Here is a 22,919-nt window from a genome sequence, read left to right as displayed (position 1 = left end):
CTTCAAAGTTATACTATCCACAATAAAATAACCATATACAATTAGACCAAGAAAATAATAATAGCAGTTATCATTTACTGAGTTTACTAATTGCAGGGCACTATACTGAATGTATCAACTACAACCTTACAAGAAAAATACTACATATTATCCCCATTTCACAGGTGAGGAAAATGATACTTGGGAAGTTTAAATCCATAAATATAGAGAGATAAAAGTGAAATTGTACTCAGATCTGTTTGGCTTCAAAGCTCATTCTTTTAACCATTATACCATACTTTCACCTGACTAAATGAATGAATGAATGAACGAATGAAGCCCTAACTAATTTGGCTCAGTGGATAGAACATCGGCCTACGGACTGAAAGTCCCAAGTTCAATTCTGGTCAAGGACACGTGCCTGGGTTGTGGGCTCGATCCCCAGTAGGGGGCATGCAGGAGGCAGTCAATCAATGATTCTCTCTCATCATTGATGTTTCTATCCCTCTCTCCCTCGCCCTTCATCTCTGAAATCCATAAAAATATATTTAAAAATAATAATAATGAATAAAAGAAAAAAATCATGTTTTTAGAAAACCAGGATATAAAGAAAAACCATTTTAAAATATGTATTTACTATTAGTAAACTTTCTCATCAAAAGAATGAAAATCGTAGGGACTCAGAGGCAGGTGAAATCATGCTTGAGTAAGGAGGTGACAATAAGATGGACCTTTAATTCCAGAAAAGAATTTTAAAAGGAAAAAGAAGGGAATGAGGAGAGGGCATTCTCGATATCAAGAACAGTAAGACTAAACATACAGAGCTAGAAATATGCATGTTTCCAAAAAAGAAAATAATCTATTTAAATAGTAAATAAAAGAGTAGGTAGATAATTAGGATGGAAAAGTAGGCCAGAATTGCATAAAGGGTTCTAAATGCCAGTCTGAGGAATCCATAATTATTTTGATAGACAATGATGCAGAGTTCATAAATAATTAAGGGGGAAAATATGTTCTAAAAAATGCTTTTTTTTTTTAAATGCTAAGTCTTAGAAAACTTTTATAGCACTCAAACCTACCAACTTTTAGTGGGCAAGAGTAATTCAGAAGCACTGCATCATCCTAATGGGTTTGTATGTTTAAGAGAACCCTAACATTTCTAATTATGATCTTCACTCAAATAGAAATTGCTTATTTTAATTGAAAACTTTATAAGTGAGGTAACTGTAAAAGGATTGAAGGAGTTCTAAATGCTCTTTTATACACACCTCAAGAGAAACAAGACCAGACACATCCTCAGGGATCTTTGTGAGCTGATTAGTGGCTAAATTCAATTCTACCATACTGGTCCAAGTTCCAAAATCCAAGGGAAGTGATGTCAACTGATTGTCCTAAAAAGACAAAAAGAAGCATCTAAAGTATAACCATAAAAACAAAGTTCCATAAACTATCCATCGGAAAGAGAATTCTGAAACAAAACTTATTCCCTTTTCTTGAGAACAAATAAAGAACGAAAAGCAATAAAAACTCTAAACCAGGGGTCCTCAAACTTTTTAAACAGGGGGCCAGTTCACTGTCCCTCAGACCGTTGGGAGGGCCGCACTATAGTTTAAAAAAAAAACTATGAACAAATTCCTATGCACACTGCACATATCTTATTTTGAAGTAAAAAAACAAAATGGCAAAAACACCGGCAAGTGGCCAGCGGGCCGTAGTTTGAGGACGCCTGCTCTAAACCTTCAAAGTTTTTCATACAATAGTTAGGTTTTTGCTTTGAGGTAAAACGGGAAGTTTGTTCCCTATGTGATTATCTGTATTGGATATAGAAAAAAATATACCATATAAACCAACATGAGATTTCAAAGGTCCCAGTGATAAATGTTTTCCCCATTTTACAATAATGTACAGAAATCACTGAATAAAATGTGGATGCTCATGAACACAATGAAAGAATAAACATCTAATTAGGGCCTACAAGGAAACTAGATAACCACAGCAATTCTAGAAATGCTGAGCAATAAAGTACGAGAGGGAAAAAGTCTTAATAAGACAACAAATTAAATCATTAAATATTAATTAAGTATCCACAATTTTACTTTAAAAGTCCAAAAGAAAAGATGACAAAAAAATATTTATCACTGAATAAAAACAAATGATGAAAAGTGTGATTCTAATTTTAAAAGTTAGATATAGCTATACACAGAAAATAAGTGAAATATATGCCAATGATTCACTATTTTTTTCTGCTTCCTCATATTCCTCATATTCATTTATAAAACACATTTTTATCAATGACAACTCTTACCACACTGTTGTGTGTTGGGGGTATTGGTATTGACCATCAGTCCCAGTTGGGTATCAATGATATATGCCAATATGTTACCAGTGATCCTACCTCTCATTGGTGGATCATTTTATGTCCTTTTTGTTCATCTGTATTTAAAATTTTTTTTGCAATATACAATGATTATTTTACATAAAACTATCCATAAGAGAAAACCCAAGTAGCAAACATTCATTTGAAAACCAAGTTTTTCTTTTATTATATTATAACTTATTACCTATTAATTATAACATTTAAACTTATGACCTATTGATGCCCAAACTACTGATAGTTAATAGAATGATAAAACATTTTCATTTTAAAAACTTATTACTGTGCTAATATGAGCAGGAAAATGTCTGGCTTTATTTGCCTTCTTTCAAGAAAAACTTTTGCTAAACATGTTATAATTTTGAAGGAAAATTAAGACAAAGCTCTATGCAAAGTTTTATTATTTCACTGAAAACAACAGGCTTTTCTAAGCTAACATAATATATTAACATCATATCCATAAAAAGTATAATCAAATGCAAAATCTAATGAACACCTACCTGGACTGTTGTGTTCTAAACCTCTTATTACAAACTGAACATCAGATTAAAGCCATTACCACTGCTAACTCTCATATAACCAGACTGGATAACAATAATTTTTATACCTGCTTAAGATTGTAAGATTATTATTTTTTTTAATATATTTTATTGATTTTTCACAGAGAGGAAGAGAGAGGGATAGAGAGTTAGAAACATCGATGATAGAGAAGCATCGATCAGCTGCCTCCCGCACAACCCCTACTGGGGATGTGCCCGCAACCAAGGTACATGCCCTTGACCGGAATCGAACCTGGGACCTTTCAGTCCGCAGGCCGACGCTCTATCCACTGAGCCAAACCGGTTTCGGCAGATTGTAAGATTATTTTGAATTTCCACTAGTTCATTTATTATATACTTCCAAAGAATTATCATAAAGAATAAATATATTTATGAAAAAGTATAGACAGAATCGAGACTGTAGTTGAAAGAACCACAATTATGTTGAAATGGTTCATCAAAGACAAAAGGATGTATTATGATACAACAGAAAGAAAGTGTTCTATAACTGAAGCTTGAAATATAGGTTTCCTGAATTCCCACCTCAGCCATGAATTAGTTATGTGGCCAATTTATTTATCTCCTCTGGCCCTAAAGTTTGTCCACTACAAATTAAATCACTGAACAATTCATTTTTCATTTCTTTCCTCCTTTTGTAATAAACTTTTTTCCTTATTACAAATGTAAAACTCATTCACTGTAGAGAATATAGATAAGCAAAAAGAAACTAAAGATGCCCATAAATAATTCTGACATTCAAAGATAAACACTGTATTTGTTATCTACACTGGCTAATATATACATGTATATAAATCTATAATATTTCATATATAATTAAGCACATTAAAAACAGCTTTTAAAAATGTATGTACGGAAAGTCCCGCATGCTTTAACTTTTTGTACTTAATAAATTGAGAATGCTTCAACTGGTATTTACTATTAAACTAGATTTTATTTTTATTTTTAATGGCTTCATAGTATTCTATTAAAGATACAGAGACATACCTGAGAGATATTGAAGGTTTGGTTCCAGACCACCACAATAAAGCAAGTAATGCTTTAATAAGTCACATGTATTATTTTTGTTTCCCAGTGCACAACAAAATTATGTTTACACTATAATGTAGTCTATTAAGTGTGTAATAGCACTATGTCTAAAAAACAATGTACATACCTTAATTTAAAAATACTTTACTATTAAAAAATGCTAAGCATAATTTGGGTCTTCAGCAAGTGATACAGTCTTTTTGCTGGTAGAGGGTCTTACCCAAATGTTGATTGTAAGGGTAATGGCTGCTGAAGCTTGGTGTGGCTGTGGCAATATCTTAAAATAAGAGCAATGAAGTTTGCCACATCATGAACTCTTCCTTTCATAAAGGACTAGAGGCCTGGACACAAAATTCGTGAGGTGGGGCGGGGGGGGGGGGAGGGGTTCAGCCCAGCCTGCCCCCTCTCACAGTCTGAGATTCTCGCTCCTTACTGCCCGCCTGCTAGCCGCTCCTTACCCTCGCTGCTCCTTAGCACTGCCGCGGAGGCAGGAGAGGCTCCCACCACCACCACTGCGCTCGCCCGCTGTGAGCCCAGCGGCGCTCCCCTGTGGGAGTGCACTGACCACCAGGAGGCAGCTCCTGCGTTGAGCGTCTGCCCCCTGGTGGTCAGTGTGCATCATAGCGACAGGTCGTTCTGGTCGTTCCACCGTGATGGTCGCTTAGGCTTTTATTATATAAATTTCTGCAGCCTCCCTACTGCCTCTCTCAGCCTTCAAAGAATTGAAGAGTTAGGGTCTTGCTCTGAATTTGGCTTTGGCTTAAGGGAATGTTGTGGGTGGTTTGATCTTCTATCCAGACCACTGAAACTTTCTCCGTATCAGCAATAATGCTGTTTTGTTTTCTTAACATTCATGTTTTCACTGGAGTAGCACTTTTAATTTCCTTCAAGAACTTTTCGTTTCTAGTCACAACTCAACTGGCACAAAAAGCCTAACTTTCAGCTTATCTCAGCTTTCAACATGCCTTCCTCACTAGGTTTATTCATTTCTAGCTTTTAATTTTAAAGTGAGAGACATGCAACTCTTCATTTCACCTGAACACTTAGAGGCCACTGCAGGGTTATTAAATGGCCTAATTTCAATATCGTTGTGTCTTAGGAAATAGGGAGTGGGAAAGAGATGAGGGAATGACAGGACAGTGGAGCAGTCAGAACACACACACAGCATTTATCAATTAAGTTTGCCGTTTTATATGAGTGCGATGTGTGGCACCCCAAAACAACTACAACAGTAACAACAAAGATTACTCATCACAGATTACTATAACAAATATAATTTAGAAGTTTGAAATATTGCGAGAATTACCAAAATGTGACAGAGACATGAAGTAAGCAAATGCTGTTGGAAAAATGGCATGGACAGACTTGCTTGATGCAGGGTTGCCACAAACTTTCAATTTGTCAAAAAACACAGTATCTGAAAAGTGTAATGAAGCAAAGTGCAATAAAATAAAGTATGCCTATAGTACTTTAAAAAAATGAAATCTCTATTAATATTATAATAAGTTGCTACCAATTAAGTAGAAAGCTCTGCAATAAATATCCCTACAATTATACTTTTATGAACACTTAATAGGTACTTCTTTAGGACAAACTGCTAAGGGTATGCATGGTCCTAAGATATTTGTTATCTAATACAAATTGCCATGAAATATCCTTATTATCAGCTTAGACCCCATCAGCAAGAAGCAAATACCCATTCCCTACACTGATAGAGAAAACAAATATTAGTAGAAGTGCTAGTCACATAGCTTTTTTCCCTATTACAAACAGACGCTTACCTTCATATTCAGCTTACTTAATACTTTTGCTCTGGAGAAAATTCCAAATGGAATTTTATTGATCCGATTGTGTTCCATGTTGAGAGAATAAATGGTGGAAAACTGAGATGGACCACCTACTGGATATAACTGGAAGCAATTTCTAGCTAAGGTCAAACTATTCAGTTTCACAAGACTTGATAAAAGGCTCTGTAAAAAAAAAAAAAGAAATAAAATGTAAGAATTAGAACCGTAAAAAGATTTAAAGGGCTTGCAGGAAAGAAATGATAGAGACTAGTTGGTCTGTTCTGTGATGCCTCATGGAGAGTGACAGTCACTACTCAATTTTAGCTAATTGTTCCTTGCAGAAATACGGAATGAATATAGTCAGGTTTTCAGATTTTACAAGAAACAGCAAATTCATTTACTTATAGGAAATCTTGTTTTTTATTCTTTGGCTCAATGTATTTAAATCGCTCTATAAAGAAAATACATATGTGGGGTAGAGGTGCTTCATGCGTGGCCAGTTTGAGACCTCTAGAGAACAGAAACTTTGGTATCAGCCAGTCCCAGTCCTGCCATTTGCTGTGAGATCAATCCTTTCCAGGTCTTAGTTAAGTACCTATCTCTATATTATTAAGATTAACATAATGCCTGGCACAGACTAAGCAGTTATTTAGTAATTTAATGGTTCCTTTTAGGAATATTAAATTCAGAAGATGACTATACTTTCTGATATTATATAATACACTAGTGGCCTGGTGCATGAAATTCATGCACGGGTGGGGGGGGGGGTGTCCCTCAGCCCGGCCTGCACCCTCTCCAATCTGGGACCCCTTGGGAGACATCCGTCTCACAATCCAGGACTGCTGGCTCCTAACCGCTCACTGCCTGCCTGCCTGATCGCCCCTAACCACTCTGCCTACTGGCCTGATTACCCCTAAATGCCCCCCCCCACCTGCTGGCGTGCTAGCCCCCCACTGCCCCCCCTTGCTGGCCTGATCACCCCCAAATGCCTCCCTGCTGGCCTGTTCGCCCCCAACTGCCCCCCCTGCTGGCCTGCTCACCCCAACTGCCCCCCAGCCAGCCTGCTCACCCCCAACTGTCCCCCCTGCTGTCCTGCTTGCCCCCAACTGCCCCCCCTGCCGACCTGCTCACCCCCAACTGTCCTCCCCCCGCCGCCAGCCTGATCACCCCTAACCGCCTCTGCCTCGGCCCCACCACCATGGCTTTGTCCAGAAGGTTTCCCAGAAGGTCTCCCGGTCTAATTAGCATATTACCCATTTATTAGTATAGATTGCTTCTCCATATGGTAAAATTTCTGAGGGAATATGCACCTATCAAGTATGTATTTATTAAGCACATACTCCCACTATCCCTTTATCTCCTTACTTCAGCCTTCTACCATGTAACCACAGTGCTAGATGTTTAAGTATTACAAAAGAATTTCTGCTATTAAGACTAAACCCTATGCCAAAACCGGTTTGGCTCAGTGGATAGAGCGTCGGCCTGCGGACTCAAGGGTCCCAGGTTCGATTCCGGTCAAGGGCATGTACCTTGGTTGCAGGCACATCCCCAGTAGGGGGTGTGCAAGAGGCAGCTGATCGATGTTTCTCTCTCATCGATGTTTCTAACTCTCTATCCCTCTCTCTTCCTCTCTGTAAAAAATCAATAAAATATATATATATAAAAAAAAGACTAAACCCTATTTAGAGAAATAAATCACACCCTAACCCTAACCCTAACCATATATAATCAACACATTGAGAACTAGAGGCCCAGTGCATGGATTCGTGCACCGGTGGGGTCCCTCGGCCTGGCCTGCTGGGATCGGGCCAAAACTGGCTCTCTGACATCCCCCGAGGGGTCCCAGATTGCGAGAGGGTGAAGGCCAGGCCGAGGGACCCCACCGGTGCATAATTGGGGCTGGGGAGGGACTGCGGGAGGGCTCCAGGACGTGTTCGGCCCCCAGTCACCGGCCAGACCCAAACAGCAAGCTAACCTACCAATCAGAGGGTCTGCCCCCTGATGGTCAGTGCATGTCATAGCAACCAGTCAAATGGTCAGAGGGACAATTAGCACATTAGGCTTTTATATATATAGATAGGCTCCTGCTATTCAAAGTCTGGTTCAAGGAAAAGAAAATCAGCATCCCCTGGGAGCTTGTTAGAAATGCAGAGTCCTATAGCCCACTCCTGCAGAATCATATGAATCCTAAGATTCTCAGGTGATCTGTATGCTCATTAATGCTGAGAAACTCTGGTATAGTCTATAAAACACTTTTGAATCCTGACTCTATCCTTTAGGAGCTTGAGATTTGGGCAAGTTACTTCTCTGAACCTTAGTTTTAGTCATTTGCAAATGATGATGCCTTATTTTATAGGTTGTAGTAAAGACTTTTTAAAGAAATAAAATGCATATGTAATTTTACAATATCTAGCATGTAGTACGTACTTAAATTTTAAGTCCCTTCTCTACCTAAACTGAAGGAAAAGATGAGAAATACTGGAAAAACTGGAAAAGCAGTAAGGAGACTAAGAGTGACATAAATTTTATAGGAAGAAAAAAAAAATTAAATATTTAGAGAAGTAAAAGAAAACACTGAAATAAAAGCCCAAGCAGGGATAAAACAAGCAGTGTGAAATGTGCATGCGTATGTGTGCTTTAAATAATGTTCAGATGTTAGCTGTCCACCACGAGGAAACTGAAGACTCAGCACTTGAGGTGGGAGTTTTTTTGCATGGCCAGCTGAAGGAATGAAATAACTATATAATTAAGGGTGTAATTATATGGTGAACTGAAACTTGTTCTTTATACTGAATGTTGAGAAGCTACTCAACATTTGTCTACTGGTGTACACAGATAAAAGGAAGAGTGCAGATAAGAGTGGTGAGAGAATTTTGTATAGCAGTCAATTCAGGAAAAATGTCTGTATCATACTTTATTGAAAATAAAGGAGTTTTATTGAGTCCCACGGCAAAAATGTTATCTTGTTAGGCTAATTATTTATTGAATTGACATTCTTCTATTTTAATATGTTCATACCTGAAGATATTTGAAAAGGGGCAGCAAGAAGGCAGCTCTCAAATCTTTCATTCTTAGATCACATGGTGAAGCTTTTGGGTTATCATTGCTTTAGAGTCTGACACATCTAAGTTCCCATCTAAGATAATCACTTATCAGTTTTGTGACCTTTGGTGAATTAATTAGATAATCAATATATATCTCACCATATTCCCAGAAAAATATGTAACAAATTTGTCCAGAAACGTAACTTCTCTTAAGTCTTATTTCCCCACCTATTTTATAAGAATACCCCAAAAATTAAGATTATAATGGAGATTTGAATGGATTAATACATATAGAGCTCCTAGCCTTATTCCTGAAGCATTAAGTTCCTTTTCCTATGTCTACATTAAAACTAGCCCATTTTAAGTCTTCAAATATCAAAGTATATAATCATTTTGTCAGTTCTGCTTTCAGCAATATGAAAGCCCCAACGAGAAAGCACTTTCCTGATTTTCTTGCCTACCCCAGCTTGAATGTCTAGATTTTGTCTTCCTTATTGTATTTATGATAAACACAAATAATTAGATATTTACATTAGAAATATGCTCTTACAAAGCACAGGTACTATATTTAAATATGATTCAATACTTTCCCGTATTTGGACAACGTCAATCAAAACTCTCATAGCTTCTCCACCTGAAAATAGGCCAGTTTAAACACATACACACACACACAGCCAGCCCTTCTTCCACAGCCAGACAGAAGAGAGCTGTCCTCTTTATAATTCTATCAAAAATAAATCATTGCTTTTTTCACTCACAAAATATTATTTATGAAAGTACTTTTCACAATCTCTGTATCCTAAGAGGAACCCAATAATTATTAGTTTCCCTTCACTGACAGTAAGACTAAATATATAAATAAAATTTTAAATTTCTCACTGTGTAATTTGATATGTACCTAGTCTTTATATTTAGGCACAGTGAAGTTGTAAAAGCAGTCAATCTTACTTAAACTCATAAATCACACCCAAAAAGCATCCCAACAAGGTCTAATTAATATGCTAATTATTTGTCTTATTATGGATATGAATCACTTTTAGAAAAGGGGATGATGACATTAAACAGGAGAACCTCACCCATTATGATCATTTTAAATTACCATATCACAGAAACACAAAAATCCAGACAGGCTAGTTGTCAGAGCTCTATCTGCAATCTGTGGATTCTACTCCTTATCCCACTTAAACTGCTGCTAACAATGATAATCTTTGCCACAGGTGAGATACTCTCATAATAGTTTTAGTGAACCGGTCCACTACAGTAGAAACTACAATTCTGGGAAACTCATTTGTGTACTCTAACCAAGCCACTTTCTGAAATCCCAAATACCCAGATTAATAGGAGCTAAATTAATAGGTGCTATTTTATTTCTGTATCCCTAAGAAACAAATAAATTGAATATATTCATTATGTAAACTAATTGCTACAAACCTATAGCTTCATCTACTCAAACTCTTCTTTCAAAATCAAAGCATAAATCTGAAAAATATTCACCCAAAGCATCTTTATTCTTAATTCAAATATACATACACAAACACCACAGAAAAACTAGCAACAGTCAAAACATAATAGGGCCACTTATATTTTTAATTAAGAAAAAATAGACTTTGCAAAAGCTCACTCAATCCATTAGTCCACAATTCCATTCTTTTATATGTTAGAATACTATAATTTATGCTGAATAACCATAAGCAAACATACAAATTGGTGGGTATGCTAAAATAGTACATAGCAAAAGAAGGCAAGAGTAAAAAAATAATAAAGTTGAAAAGGATTTTTTTTAAAGTATCTTCTCCAAATAATCTGAGTAAAATAAGTGAAAATATTTTTCTAATACAACCAACCAAACCCAAATTAAAACTAATGTGTTAAAAAAATAATACATTTTGTTGACTGATAGATGCAAAATAGGCTTTAATATTATTGCGAAAGCAGGGTAATAACTTGGGTCACAGGTGTGTTGCTGCCAATATTATCTTGATAATAAATAGTATGTCCTATATAGTTCATTCTTTTCATTTATCATCTTTCTTCAGTAACTTTTTTAAAAACTGAACTAGGTGGGGTAGTGAGTTTTAAAACCAGCCATACAACTTTTCCTTTATTATAGCTTTTATTGCTAGTTTCAAATGACATGAAAAAGATTTACATGGTGCTAAAGGGGAATGTAGCACACTAACTTACCACTTTGGTTTCTCCTTTCTGCACATCAAAAAAAAATTTTTAATATGTTCTTTTAATCATACCTATTCTTTCTTCTTTGGAATTGTTATCTTAGTGGCAGCTATATATCCATAGCATACTCCTTTTTAGGCAAGCTCGATCATCAAATTATTTACCCAGCTGTAAAAGCTTACTAGTTTCTCATTTATTATCTTGCAGGTTTGTTTCTACTTACCTCTGGTAAAGTAGAAATGTTATTGTTCTCTAAATTTAATTCTTCAAGTGCACTGCATTTTGCCAGTGATCTGGGTATTGCTGACAGTCTGTTATATCTCAGACCAAGACGACTTAAACTGGACAGGTTTCCTATGAATATACACAAAAAGAGAACTTAAAAAAATATATGATGAGCCTCTCACTGTCCTAGGCTATCAACCAGATATTTATGAATTACTATAAAGCATTATTTCAGCAAGATCCTTAACTTCAAGTACCAAGGAACAACACACTCCACTCCACCAATTAGGATGATGTTGAAGGCACTTTTGTATCCACTTGTCTTAGAGAAATAATGAAATACACTATAAGTCAATTATAAAAATAAATTATTAGAAAGTATTGTCATACTTTAATAATAAATTAACCTTCAGATAAGGCCTAATTGAATAACATCAAGCAGTGTACATTTGAAATTTATAATAGTTACCCCATTTGTATCTATGTGATGATGATCCAACATGGAACAAGTGATTATATATAAAAATGAACATTTAATTTTGAAGAAAAATTTTTCAAATTTCTAATGGTATTACTTAAAGTATACAATGCACAATTATTCTGAGATAAGAAAGGTTCAATATTTTCCATGAGTTTTAATATAAACATTCCAAAATTTCTCTGAAAAGTTGACCTGATGGTAAAAAATTCCTAAAAAACGTATTTTTAAAAACTACAAACCAAAGTGAAAGTTATCTTCTCTCTTGTTACCTAAGTATACACTAGGCTTAAGCACAAATTAGCCACTATTGAATACATTAAAAAAAGCAGAGCAGAAAACAGGCATTTTCTAGTTTTATTGCCAAGACTACATACTAGTATACGGCAAGCTACAGGTAAGCTACATGAATGAATATGACATCTGCTATCATAAAAGGTTTAAATCCAATTTAATTTCCCAAAACAATATACACTAGAAAATATGTACATTTTTATAAAACAAACAAAAAACAGTGATGAGAATTTAGTGTTTCTTTAACGTGACTGGTTAATTTCTTTCCTGGCTTCAAATTATTAACAGTTGCCATAACATTTTTAAACTGGCAGTGTATGAACATCAAATAGAAGCTCTGATTTTAAATTAAACAGTATTACCAGCATTAGGAATAACAGAATATCAGAAGTGGTTGTCTTGTGTGACAACTTTTTGGGAGACAAATGTTTGGATGCCTTCCAACTTTCAGCAATCTTCTGGTGTTTGTCTATCTCTTTCTTTTTCATCTTTTTTGAAAAAGTTGCATGAATAACATTCTTATATGCAACTTTACTACAATACCTACAGAAGATTTATTAGTCTATAGCATAAGTTTACCCTTGAAACCCTAGGAGATGGCCTCATAACCCTCATCTACGTAGTTATCATTCATTTGCATCTTCCCCTCTTGCTGAAGAAATAAGTGACTGAAGTTATAAGAAATGACAAAATAGTTCATTTTATTGTCAAAGTCATTTGCAATGAAAATACTCTGATAATTCTATGCCATAAGTTTAGACAAATATAATTCAAAATTTGCTAAGTTTTTTTTTAATAGCAATCACTTCAATTCCCGCAATTTGAACTATTCCAGAAATATGCTATGCTCATTTATATTACTTTCTTATTATGGTGTTTGGAAACTGGTTCAAGAGTTCACTAGTTCTGCCCAGCCAGTGTAGCTCATTAGATTGAGCATTGACCCAAGCACCAAGAGGTCACCGGTTTGATTCCCGGTCAGGGCACATGACAGGTCTGTGGGCTCGATCCCCAGTGGGAGGTGTGCAGGATGCAGCCAATCGATGTTCCTCTCACACATCAACATTTCTATCTTTCCCTCTCCCTTTCTCTCTCTCCAAAATCAATAAAACAGTTTTTTTAAAAAGAGTTCACTGGTTCTGTTTAATTAAGATTCCAATAAGCAGAAAACTGAATACAAAAGCAACAATAAAAACTACCACTTAGCAAAGAAAACTTAATTTTGTCTTTAAAGTGCTTTCTAAGTTAACTAAGGATGCTTCACTAGTGCCTTTCTGATGACATTGCCGAGATGTGTCTGGAGGGAGAAATAAAAACAAGCCTATGTAATGCCCATGGCTACTATAGCTACAGCAAGCCTGGTAAATGTAGGAAATTTCCTACTAGTAGTGTTAATGTCTGACTATGAATAACTTCAAAATCTCAAATTTTAATTTGCTGTATGAAGTTGAAGATAAAAGAGGCAGTTAACCTTAAAAAAAAAAAAAAAAACTGGAATAAATAAGGCCAATCCTTTCTCTCCCTTATACTACTGTTTTCCCTATGGAAGAAAGCTATTCCACTATAATATAACTAGAGGCCCAATGCACGAAATTCATGCAAGAGTAGGCCTTCCTTCCCCCAGCTGCCAGCACCGGCTTCCCTCTGGCACCTCACAGCCCCGGCTTCGTCTGGAAGGTCGTTCGGCTGTCCAGTCTAATTAGCATATTATGCTTTTATTATTATAGATGGCTGGAGCATTCATTAAGGGGTCTCTAAAATCTGCCAGACAAGGAAAGGGCTTATTAATAGTAAAAAGTCCCCACAATTCTGTTCCAATAACTAACATGTCTCATTCAATCACTGTTTACAGTAAAATAGACAAATACATTTTAACCATTTTAAAATTTTTTTCATTGAAACCTAAAAGTAAATGCTTATCAACTCAAAAGCCCAGTAAATAGAACCAGATTCCTAAAACTTCTCTTCCAAAGGCACAATAACTTAAGTTTCTCACTTTCAAAATCAGAATAGGTTTCTAGAATTTAAAAATTACAAAATGAAAATGATGGTGAAATTGCCATATAACATTACATAATACCAAAATTCATGGTTATTTAAACAAAAATAGTACCTTCAATTTTCCTAAACATTTTCTTTTTCACTGTTGTGTATGGTAGAAGAACCTGAACTTTTAAAAATGTGATGTATGAGAATATGCTATTCTGATGAAGAAATTCACATTTGCAAAGGCGTTATCACTTTCTTGAGAACGTGGCACGTTCAAAGAGTCATCCACATTTTGCCAAAATCTATTCCTCTCAGAAAAATAAAAGAGGTGAAAAAAACTAAGGATGAAATATCAAAACTCTCTTATACCAGAAAAAAACTGACATCAGAAGTCTGGCACTTACTGTGTGATTCACCCCCTACAGTGGTTTCAACCTCTAACCTCTTTCAATGAGCGGTAAACCACAAACTAAACTGCAACCTAGAAATCAAGCCATAGTTTGCTTTAGTGTTGAGCCATTGCGACTAAGTCAATGTTGCTGAGATTCTGTGTATAAATGTAGGCTGATCACTGCCAATCACTGGCATTTAGCTTTTAGGTGCTCATTTCTTCTCTTTGTCCCTCAATATTACAGATGAACATACTTTAAACTATACTGACCATGTTTTAAAAACTAAACAGCAATGGTTTTATTTTTCAGTATGGTCTACTTTAGTGAAAAAGGGACCATACTCTATACAATGAACTGCAACATTCTGAAATCAGCAAAAACAGAAAATGCACACATTCTGCAATTTAAGCACAGAGCTATAGAATATATACATATGATTTAATATTCTATCTTCTTTATAATCCAGTTGAGCTCATTTCCCAAAATATAATTATTTTCTGCCATGAAATGGAAATAGTGATTTTAAAATACTATCTTTTAGAAGTTTTACTACTCTGACAATGTTGAATTCTAGTATTTAAATATTTATTATCAAAAACAGTATTTTAATGTCCAAGTAACTATAAATAATTATCAATATCTTCTTTCACCTCTCATACCATACCTATAGTATCTGGGAGGTCTAGCAGTTCATTGTGCTGCAAGTCAAGGTTGGTTATCTGTGTGCAGTTTCCAATCTCCTTTGGAAGATGTTCAAGTTGATTGTGAGCTACATCCAGCGTAATGAGGTTACATAATTCACCTGTAAATTGGCCAACATAAAAATGCAATAAGAATTATTAAATATATTAAATAATATTAAAAGGAAAACTTCATTTTATATTATCATAATTATACTCTTTCAGAATTAATGTCAAACACAAAATCTAAAACTGTTATTTGAAAATGGCATCTTACAAACACTAAATCATTATATTGTAGACCTGAAACTAATATGCTGTATCTCAAACATACCTAAAAAAGAAAATGACTTAGTCTTTCAGTTAACTGCTCCTACAACTTAGCAACATGGGTAGCAGTGTCTACATTGCTTTGAATGTGTAGCGTGCTGTCACATCAGCAGTACCAGAAGTCAATGATAGCTTATCAAATCCTTCCTCAGCGCAAGTGCTATTTTCCCTGTTCTTCTCCTGCCTCCATTACCAATAATAACTCCTCCAGATTTTTGTTGTTCAATGAAAGACCCAACAATTTGATAACAATAAACTAAGTCAACAATTAATTTCTAAGTCTCTAAGGTTTCATACTGAATCCTGGTCAAAAGGAGTTATTTATTAACAACTCTGAATTCCCTTTCCTGTTTTATTTTTCGTGCCAAACTAAGTTAGTCATTAACACTGGTACAAAATACTCAAATGAAATAATTAAATAATGTTACCTGGACCATGAAAGCAACTGTATAACCCCTGGCAGTCCTGGGAAAATTTTTAAAATTTTAGGGATTAAGGGTTACAATTTGAGTTAATATTGAAAAATGGCTAATAACACTAGGTTTCATTAAATTCACTTCAAACCACATTTATTGAAAACTTAACATTTATTATCTACAATAGTTCATAGAAAATTACATAATTGGAAATTAAAATCTCTGTGATCCTTCAACTTTTAAAAGAATTGCTCATTCTGTTTTTGCATTTTTGTATAGATACTGATTATATATGCATTTATTATATATTAATTGTATATCTAACTTGACTTATAAAATGTAACACTGCAGTATAGTAGAAAATTGATTTTTATTTCAATAAATGTTACTGAGTCAAGTGTGTACAAAAAATTGCTTATTCTACTTTCTCATATATCTGAATGCTGTGAGAGTTGTTTTTTAAATGAGAGACAATAATCTTGGTCCTCAAAAAGCATATGCTTTAACATATCAGATCATTCTCCTACCTTATAAAGAATAATGTATTAGGGGGAAACTTTAATAAGAGGAGAAATCTTAAACTAGGCCATAATTCAATGAAGGACAATAAATTGTAGGAATATTAGTAAGAGACAAAGATGGGGTTTATTTCTGGTTTCAAAAAGTAACCATTTCCTTCCTAGAAGAATAAAATTCTATAAAACTTCCTTGTCCAGAATTTCCTAAATTAAACCGATGAATTATTCAAACTGACTATCTGATGGCCCTCATTCTACTCCATCCAGGCCAAAAAATAAATATTTTTTTTTACAAAATCATCTAACATGAAACTCAAAGGAACCAGTTGGGGCAGAGGTGGGCAGTAGGGAATGGTTATATACTGTTTTCTCTCTGAAAACAGGATTTCTTGACTCTCTTGGTGTACATGAAGTCTCTTTCAAAGTAGCAAATTGTGAAAGGAGGTATAACAGGCAGAATGGAATACTCATCTACAAAAGAAAGCAATAACGAAGGTTTCCATCTATCTATTTAACACAAAAAGACATGCCTTATACAAAAGAAAAGTAAATGAACATTACCAAATGCAGTGTTTTCTTGGCTACTCTCTGATATATTACCTCTGCTCTTCATATGCTTACACGTACTATCTGTTCAGTATCCTTTTATTGTTTTTTGCCAATGTTTACCCATGTAAATATTTATCCCTGGTATCAAATCACAGGGCATTAGTAAAGATGTCATTAATACTTAAATAAATACTAGGGACCCGTTGCAGGAATATTTCCTGCAAGACTTCTGGCGGGCTTCCCTCCCGCCCCCCCACCTCTCCCGCTGCGGCGGGCGGGACGGGCCGAACGGGCGGGGCACCTCCCACCCGTCCCGCCCACCCAACTCAGCCCACCTCGCTGCGCACTCCCGACCCTCTGCACCCGCTGACACAGCTGCCTCTGTGGCCATGATCACCACGCCCCACCAGCAGCCACCACCGCCTCCAAGGCCACCACGCCCTCGCACACCGCTCGCCATGCCCCGCCTGCCGCCTCCACTGCGCGCCCCGCCCACCGCCGCCACCGCTGTGGCCGCGTTGCCGCCGCTCACACTGCCCACCACGGCCTCAGAGGCCACCATGGCCCTGTGCTCCACAGCTGCGCCGCTGCCCACCCGCACAGCTGCCATGCTTTCTGCTTTCTTTACTCCTCCCTCCCTCAGCATATGCAAATTAACCGCCATCTTGTTCGCTCTGATTGGCTGTGGGCATAGCGAAGGTACAGTCAATTTGCATATTACTGTTTTATTAGATAGGATTCTGATCCTATAGAACCACTGCTATAGAATAAAAGCCTAATATACTGAGTGTCCAACCATCCGTTCGACCATTCGCTATGACGCGCACTGACCACCAGGGGGCAGACGCTCCGACTGGTAGGTTAGCTTGCTGCTAGGGTCCAGCTGATCAGGACTGGGCGAGATGGGCTGGACACGCCCTGGAGCCCTCCCGCAGTCCCTTCCCAGCCCCGATTGTGCACTGGTGGGGTCCCTCGGCCTGGCCTGCGCCCTCTCGCAATCTGGGACCCCTCAGGGGAAGTCGAAGAGCTGGTTTTGGCTTGATCCCCGCAGGCCAGGCTGAGGGGCCTCACCAGTGCACGAATCCATGCACCGGGCCTCTAGTTTTAATATAATTTCCCTATAAGGCAGTAGCATAATACAACCTTGAATAATGTTTAAGTTTCAAATATGATTTAGACTAAATGTCGCTATATTTCTAAAACTTCTAATTCCTCACATTCCTCAAAAATACTGCTGAACGCAAACTGGATGGCATAATTGAAAGTGGTATACTTATTAAACAAGAAAATAAAAATCCATTAATATGCATACTATAAATCCAATATGTATCAATAATAATCTATTATTTATAAATGGAAGTTTAACAAAATGATAATTTGCATAAATTCTGGATTCTAAATTCTCTTATGGGTTTTAGCAAATTATATGAAATGAGTATAACACTTTTAAAAATGTCAAATTTTCATTTTACTTCATCTTTGTGCCTAGGCCTTATTTTGCAAACATTCTTAAAAGAGCTGATTTTATTTAACAAGTAGTAAAAGATGGTCTATTTCTGTCTTTCCTTTATAATAAATGGAATGGCTATAATAAAAAAAGAAAATAACAAGCATATTGAAAATGTGGAGAAATTGGAACCCTCAGACATTGCTCTTGGTAATGTAAAATGGTGCATTCACTTAGGAAAACAGTCTAGTAGTTCCTCAAAATATTAAACATAAAATTACCATATGAGTCAGTAATTCCACTTCTAGGCACATACGTTAAGAAAAATGAAAACAATGTCCAAACACAAACGTGTACAAAAATGTTCATAGTAATTGTATTCATAGTATCTAGAAAGTAGAAACAACTCAAATGTTCAACCTAAGTGATGAATGGGTAAATAAAATGTGGTATATTCATGCTATGGAAATATATTCAGCAATAAAAGGAAATGAAGAACTAATATACACTATAACGGATGAATGCGGAAAATATGATGCTAAGTGAAAGAAGCCAATCATCAAGACCATATTTTGTATGATTCCATTTATATGAAATGTACAGAATAGGAAAATCTATAGAAATAGAAAGTAGATCGGTATTTGCCTTAGGGCTAAGGGGTTGGGAGAAAATAGGAGTGGTGATTGCTAAAGGGTACAGTTTCTTTTTGGTGTGATGAAAATATTCTAAAAATGGTTTGTGATGGTTGCACAGTTCTGTGAACATGCTAAAAAACAATGAATTATATACTTTGAATTTGTGAATTGTATGGTATATGAATTACATCTTAAGCTGCTGATCACACCTCCCCACTTCAAAAAAAAATGAAAAATCAAATGCAATGGCTTTCAATTGAAGCTACACATAGAATAACCCAGCTTATTCTTTAAAAGTACAGATGCCCTGGACTGGCCAGACCACTAAATCATAATCCATGGGAGTGGGACCCACTTTTCTAGACTAGAGGGGGCAGTAGTGTAAGATCTAGGTTTATATTCTAACTTCCTAGCTGCATGATATTGAGTAAATTATCTAATCTCTCTACATTTTCAGTTCCTTCTTCAGCACAATAGGAGGAGAAATACCTATTCCCTTGGGTTATACAATTTAATGAGATAATGTATGTAAAGTACACATGTACAGAACACTGAACAGCCCCAAATCCATGCATCTAAGTTAAGTCTTATACGTCTTAATTCCTCATAATAAATATTATGCACCAAAAGGTCACTGGTTTGATTCCTGGTCAGGGCACATGCTCAGGTTTCAGGCTTGATCCCTGGTAGGAGGTGTGCAGGAGGCAGCCCATAGATGTTCCTCTCACACATCGATGTTTCTATCTCTCTCTCTCCCTTTCTCTCTGCTTTAAAATCAATCAAAACAGTTGTTTTTTAAAATGTGTTCTTAATTCCCAGGTAATCTGATAAGTTCTCTATTGGAAAAAAAAATCCTTAAAGAGAGACTTCATATGAATTAAAGCCAAAGTTTTAGAATGGAGAATAAAACATATGTAAAACAACAAGAGCAAAGATAGGCAAAAACATTTTTTCCCATATAAAAAGTAACCATTTCTTTCTCCAAAAGCCTATAATTTCTATTCCACCATGAGCCATATATACAGGTCAAATTTTGACTGAATCTGGTATAAAATCAGAAGTCATTCAACAGCTACATCCTCATCTGAAGACATGGAAAGGAGTATTTCCATTCGAATTCCTGAGAATACTTTAATATCTCATAAGTGAGCCACATTTTGTAACTATTGCTTCAGAAAAATCTATCATGGATTTTTCTAAGTACATTTAATTAAACCAAAATTAAATTATGATTTTAAGTATCTGGTTAGAGTCAAATGTAGTGACACCGTAACTAAAATTTACACTGCATCTTTTTCAAAACTAGATAAAAATTTTAAAATACAGAATACTATGTCTCTAGAAAGCTGCAGAGCCTAAGAAGAGGAAATTTCCTTTATCACTCACTACAAGACCAATGCTCAAAGCAACAAAATATTTAATCCAACCTATTTTTTTAAGAATAAATTGGACTTTCATACAAAAGAAAACTTTCCTTTAAAAGTTGCATAACCAATTATGTCAATTTTTTAAAATTTATAAAAAGGGCCCACAAAGACAATACCTTTATCAATTTCCCAAAATTAAGTCGAAGGTTTACTATATTCCAAATGTTTCTAAAATTTTTTCCATAATTAAGAATATCAAGACAATAAATTTTTTTTACTGATTTGTTTACACATGTATATTTCCTATTTTTAGACTACCATTCTTTCAAAAACATTTGTTTCAGTAAAATTTAGCTTTATATACAAAAACTGGAATGAAATCTACCAAGTTGCTAACAGTATTTCATTTAGTATGTGACTTTTCTTCTACTTTTCTGTATTCTTGGATTGTTTTTAATGAACATGGGAGTACTTTTAAAATTCCTCAATTTTCATCAGACACTGCCCTGATATGCCAATCTTTTGTAGTAACTTAGGTAGAAAAAGGATGTGAATTTAAACATTTTTCAGGTAAAGAAGGGAAAGTCAGAAAATGGGAAAATGTAGCCTTAATGGATCTAGTAAAATTACATATATAAATACTTGAAAAATAAGGGGCAACAACTTAAAAATCAGGCAAGCATCTTTTTTCTGCTTCAAATTCACTTTTTCTTCAATGAAAATGAAAGCAGATTAGGTTTGTGGGGAAAAGGCCTAATTGCATCTATTTTCAAATTAATTTTCTTGAGTCTATAAAATATCTCAAACCATGTACTATTAATATTGCTAAACCTAAATAATTAAAGTAAACCATAAATAATATAGAATTTAGAAACCAGATTCTTTTAGGCAAGTATCAAATATTTACTGGTATGGAAAAGTACTCCAATTATTGCTACATACAATAATAGTAAACCAAGGCTCTTACCAATTTCAGCAGGTAGTTGTTTGATTTTGTTCTCTCGAATGCTAAGCATGCTGAGTTTTGACAGGTTTTTGATGTCCTTTTCCACAGTAGTTATACGATTAAAGCGAAGGTAAAGAGTGGTGAGAGAATCTAGCCTATACACCACTGAAGGAATTTCTCGCAGTTTATTATGCCGTAAATCAAGCATCCGCAGCTTCTTCAAGTTATCAAGAGAGTCAGGCAAACTGGTAAGTGAGTTTTCACTTAGAGCCAGTGTCATGAGATTTACTAGACAGCCCACTTCTGCTGGGAGGGACTGTAATTTGTTGCTATATAAATAAAGTTCTGTTAATTGAGTCAACTCTTTGATTGATGATGGCAATATGTGTATAGATCTCTTGGATAAGTCCAAACGCATTGAGTTCTCTTCCCGACATTTGTTGAGCTCTTTAATTACCTCTGCATTGCTAGATTTTTTTCTAGTCCCAGGTGCTGGATTTGGCCGTTTGATCGTATTGTCAACTGAAAAAGCCACCCCTGGTTGGGCAGCACTGGAGTCCTTCTTTCCATCTTTGGCATCTTTCCCTTTGGTCTTAGGTTCTTTTTCTTTGCTCTCTTTCCCAAAACCTCCAGAGGCTTTTGCCTCTTTTTCTCTTTCCTTGGCTGATGGTACTTTGGGATCTTTCTCTTTAGAGTCTTTTTCTTTTCCTAAACTACTACTCATGGTGACTCAAGCTTCAGCAAAAACTACATGAACTCTTTTTATTTTATTTGCCAACAACAGTAATTGGAATTCAAAGATGAAGAGACAAAGATCCTATGGAATCTAAAAAGGTACTGGCTTGAAGAAGTAATCAACACGGAGTAACAGCCATCTATTACATGTTGGATCTATTCCCATTTCTGATAACTCATTCCAACTGGTAAAATGGTGCTGGTCAAGCAATGATTCATTAGAATTCCTGAAATAGAACACAGATAATATTAATATTTTAGATTATAATTTATTCTAAGCAAAAGGGCTCTCAAAAACATTTATACTGACAATTTTGGCATTTTCTTATGATTTTATACAGTAAATATTTATCAAACACTTATGCAAAATCATTAGAAAAACTATGAAAATTAATAAGGTAGACCTTATCCTCAAATAATTTATAGTCTGAACAGGAAGAGGTAAGATAAGTATACCAGTTACTATAGGACAAAACTTTGTTAAGAGATGAAAAAAGAGAAGTCACAACAGCAGCTAATGTCTGAGTGCTTTCCATGTACAAGCATTATTGTAAGGAATTTACAAATATTAATTAATGTAATACATTTAACAGCCCTATGAGATAAGTTTGTTATCCCTATTTCATTCACAGACACACTGAGGCACAGAAATATTTTTAACTAGCTTTTAATCTTGGAAAAATGGTAAAGATGAGATTCCAACGTAGATAGTATGTATCCACAGCCTATGTTCCTAACCACTACACTAAAACTGCTCTATCTGCAACTAATTACCAGATAGCTCTAAGTAACAGCAATGATTTCAAAAGTGATGATGATAGAACAGAGAGCAGTCTGGTAAAAGAACAAAATAAGCAAAGTGAAATATGTATAGAGAACAGCAAATAGTTCAGGAAAAGGTAAGGTGACCAGATTTTAACATTGGTAAAGCGGGACACCATTGACGGGGGGGGGAGGTGGGGGGGGTCCTTGA

At 35.7% G+C, this 22,919-nt stretch overlaps 1 protein-coding gene across 4 annotated transcripts in view; it reads right to left on the bottom strand.

Annotated features, from left to right (window-relative positions):
• Positions 1-22,919, bottom strand: part of SHOC2 (SHOC2 leucine rich repeat scaffold protein) — a 54,769-nt gene that overhangs the window by 6,182 nt on the left and 25,668 nt on the right. For all 4 annotated transcript variants that reach the window (XM_079793505.1, XM_079793504.1, XM_079793507.1 and 1 more), the window contains exons 2-6: positions 21,233-22,173; positions 14,988-15,125; positions 11,169-11,299; positions 5,721-5,909; positions 1,248-1,370 (exon numbers count right to left, since the gene is read on the bottom strand). In XM_079793505.1, coding sequence (XP_079649631.1) covers positions 1,248-1,370; positions 5,721-5,909; positions 11,169-11,299; positions 14,988-15,125; positions 21,233-21,935 — 1,284 coding nt within the window. In that variant the 5' untranslated portion in view covers positions 21,936-22,173. The remainder of the gene's footprint in view (positions 1-1,247; positions 1,371-5,720; positions 5,910-11,168; positions 11,300-14,987; positions 15,126-21,232; positions 22,174-22,919) is intronic.

The sequence above is a fragment of the Cnephaeus nilssonii genome, assembly GCF_951640355.1.
Source record: "Cnephaeus nilssonii genome assembly, chromosome: 16".
Lineage (NCBI taxonomy): Eukaryota > Metazoa > Chordata > Mammalia > Chiroptera > Vespertilionidae > Cnephaeus > Cnephaeus nilssonii.
The sequence above is the reverse complement of the archived record's forward strand: the minus strand, read 5'-3'. Positions and strand labels throughout refer to the sequence as shown.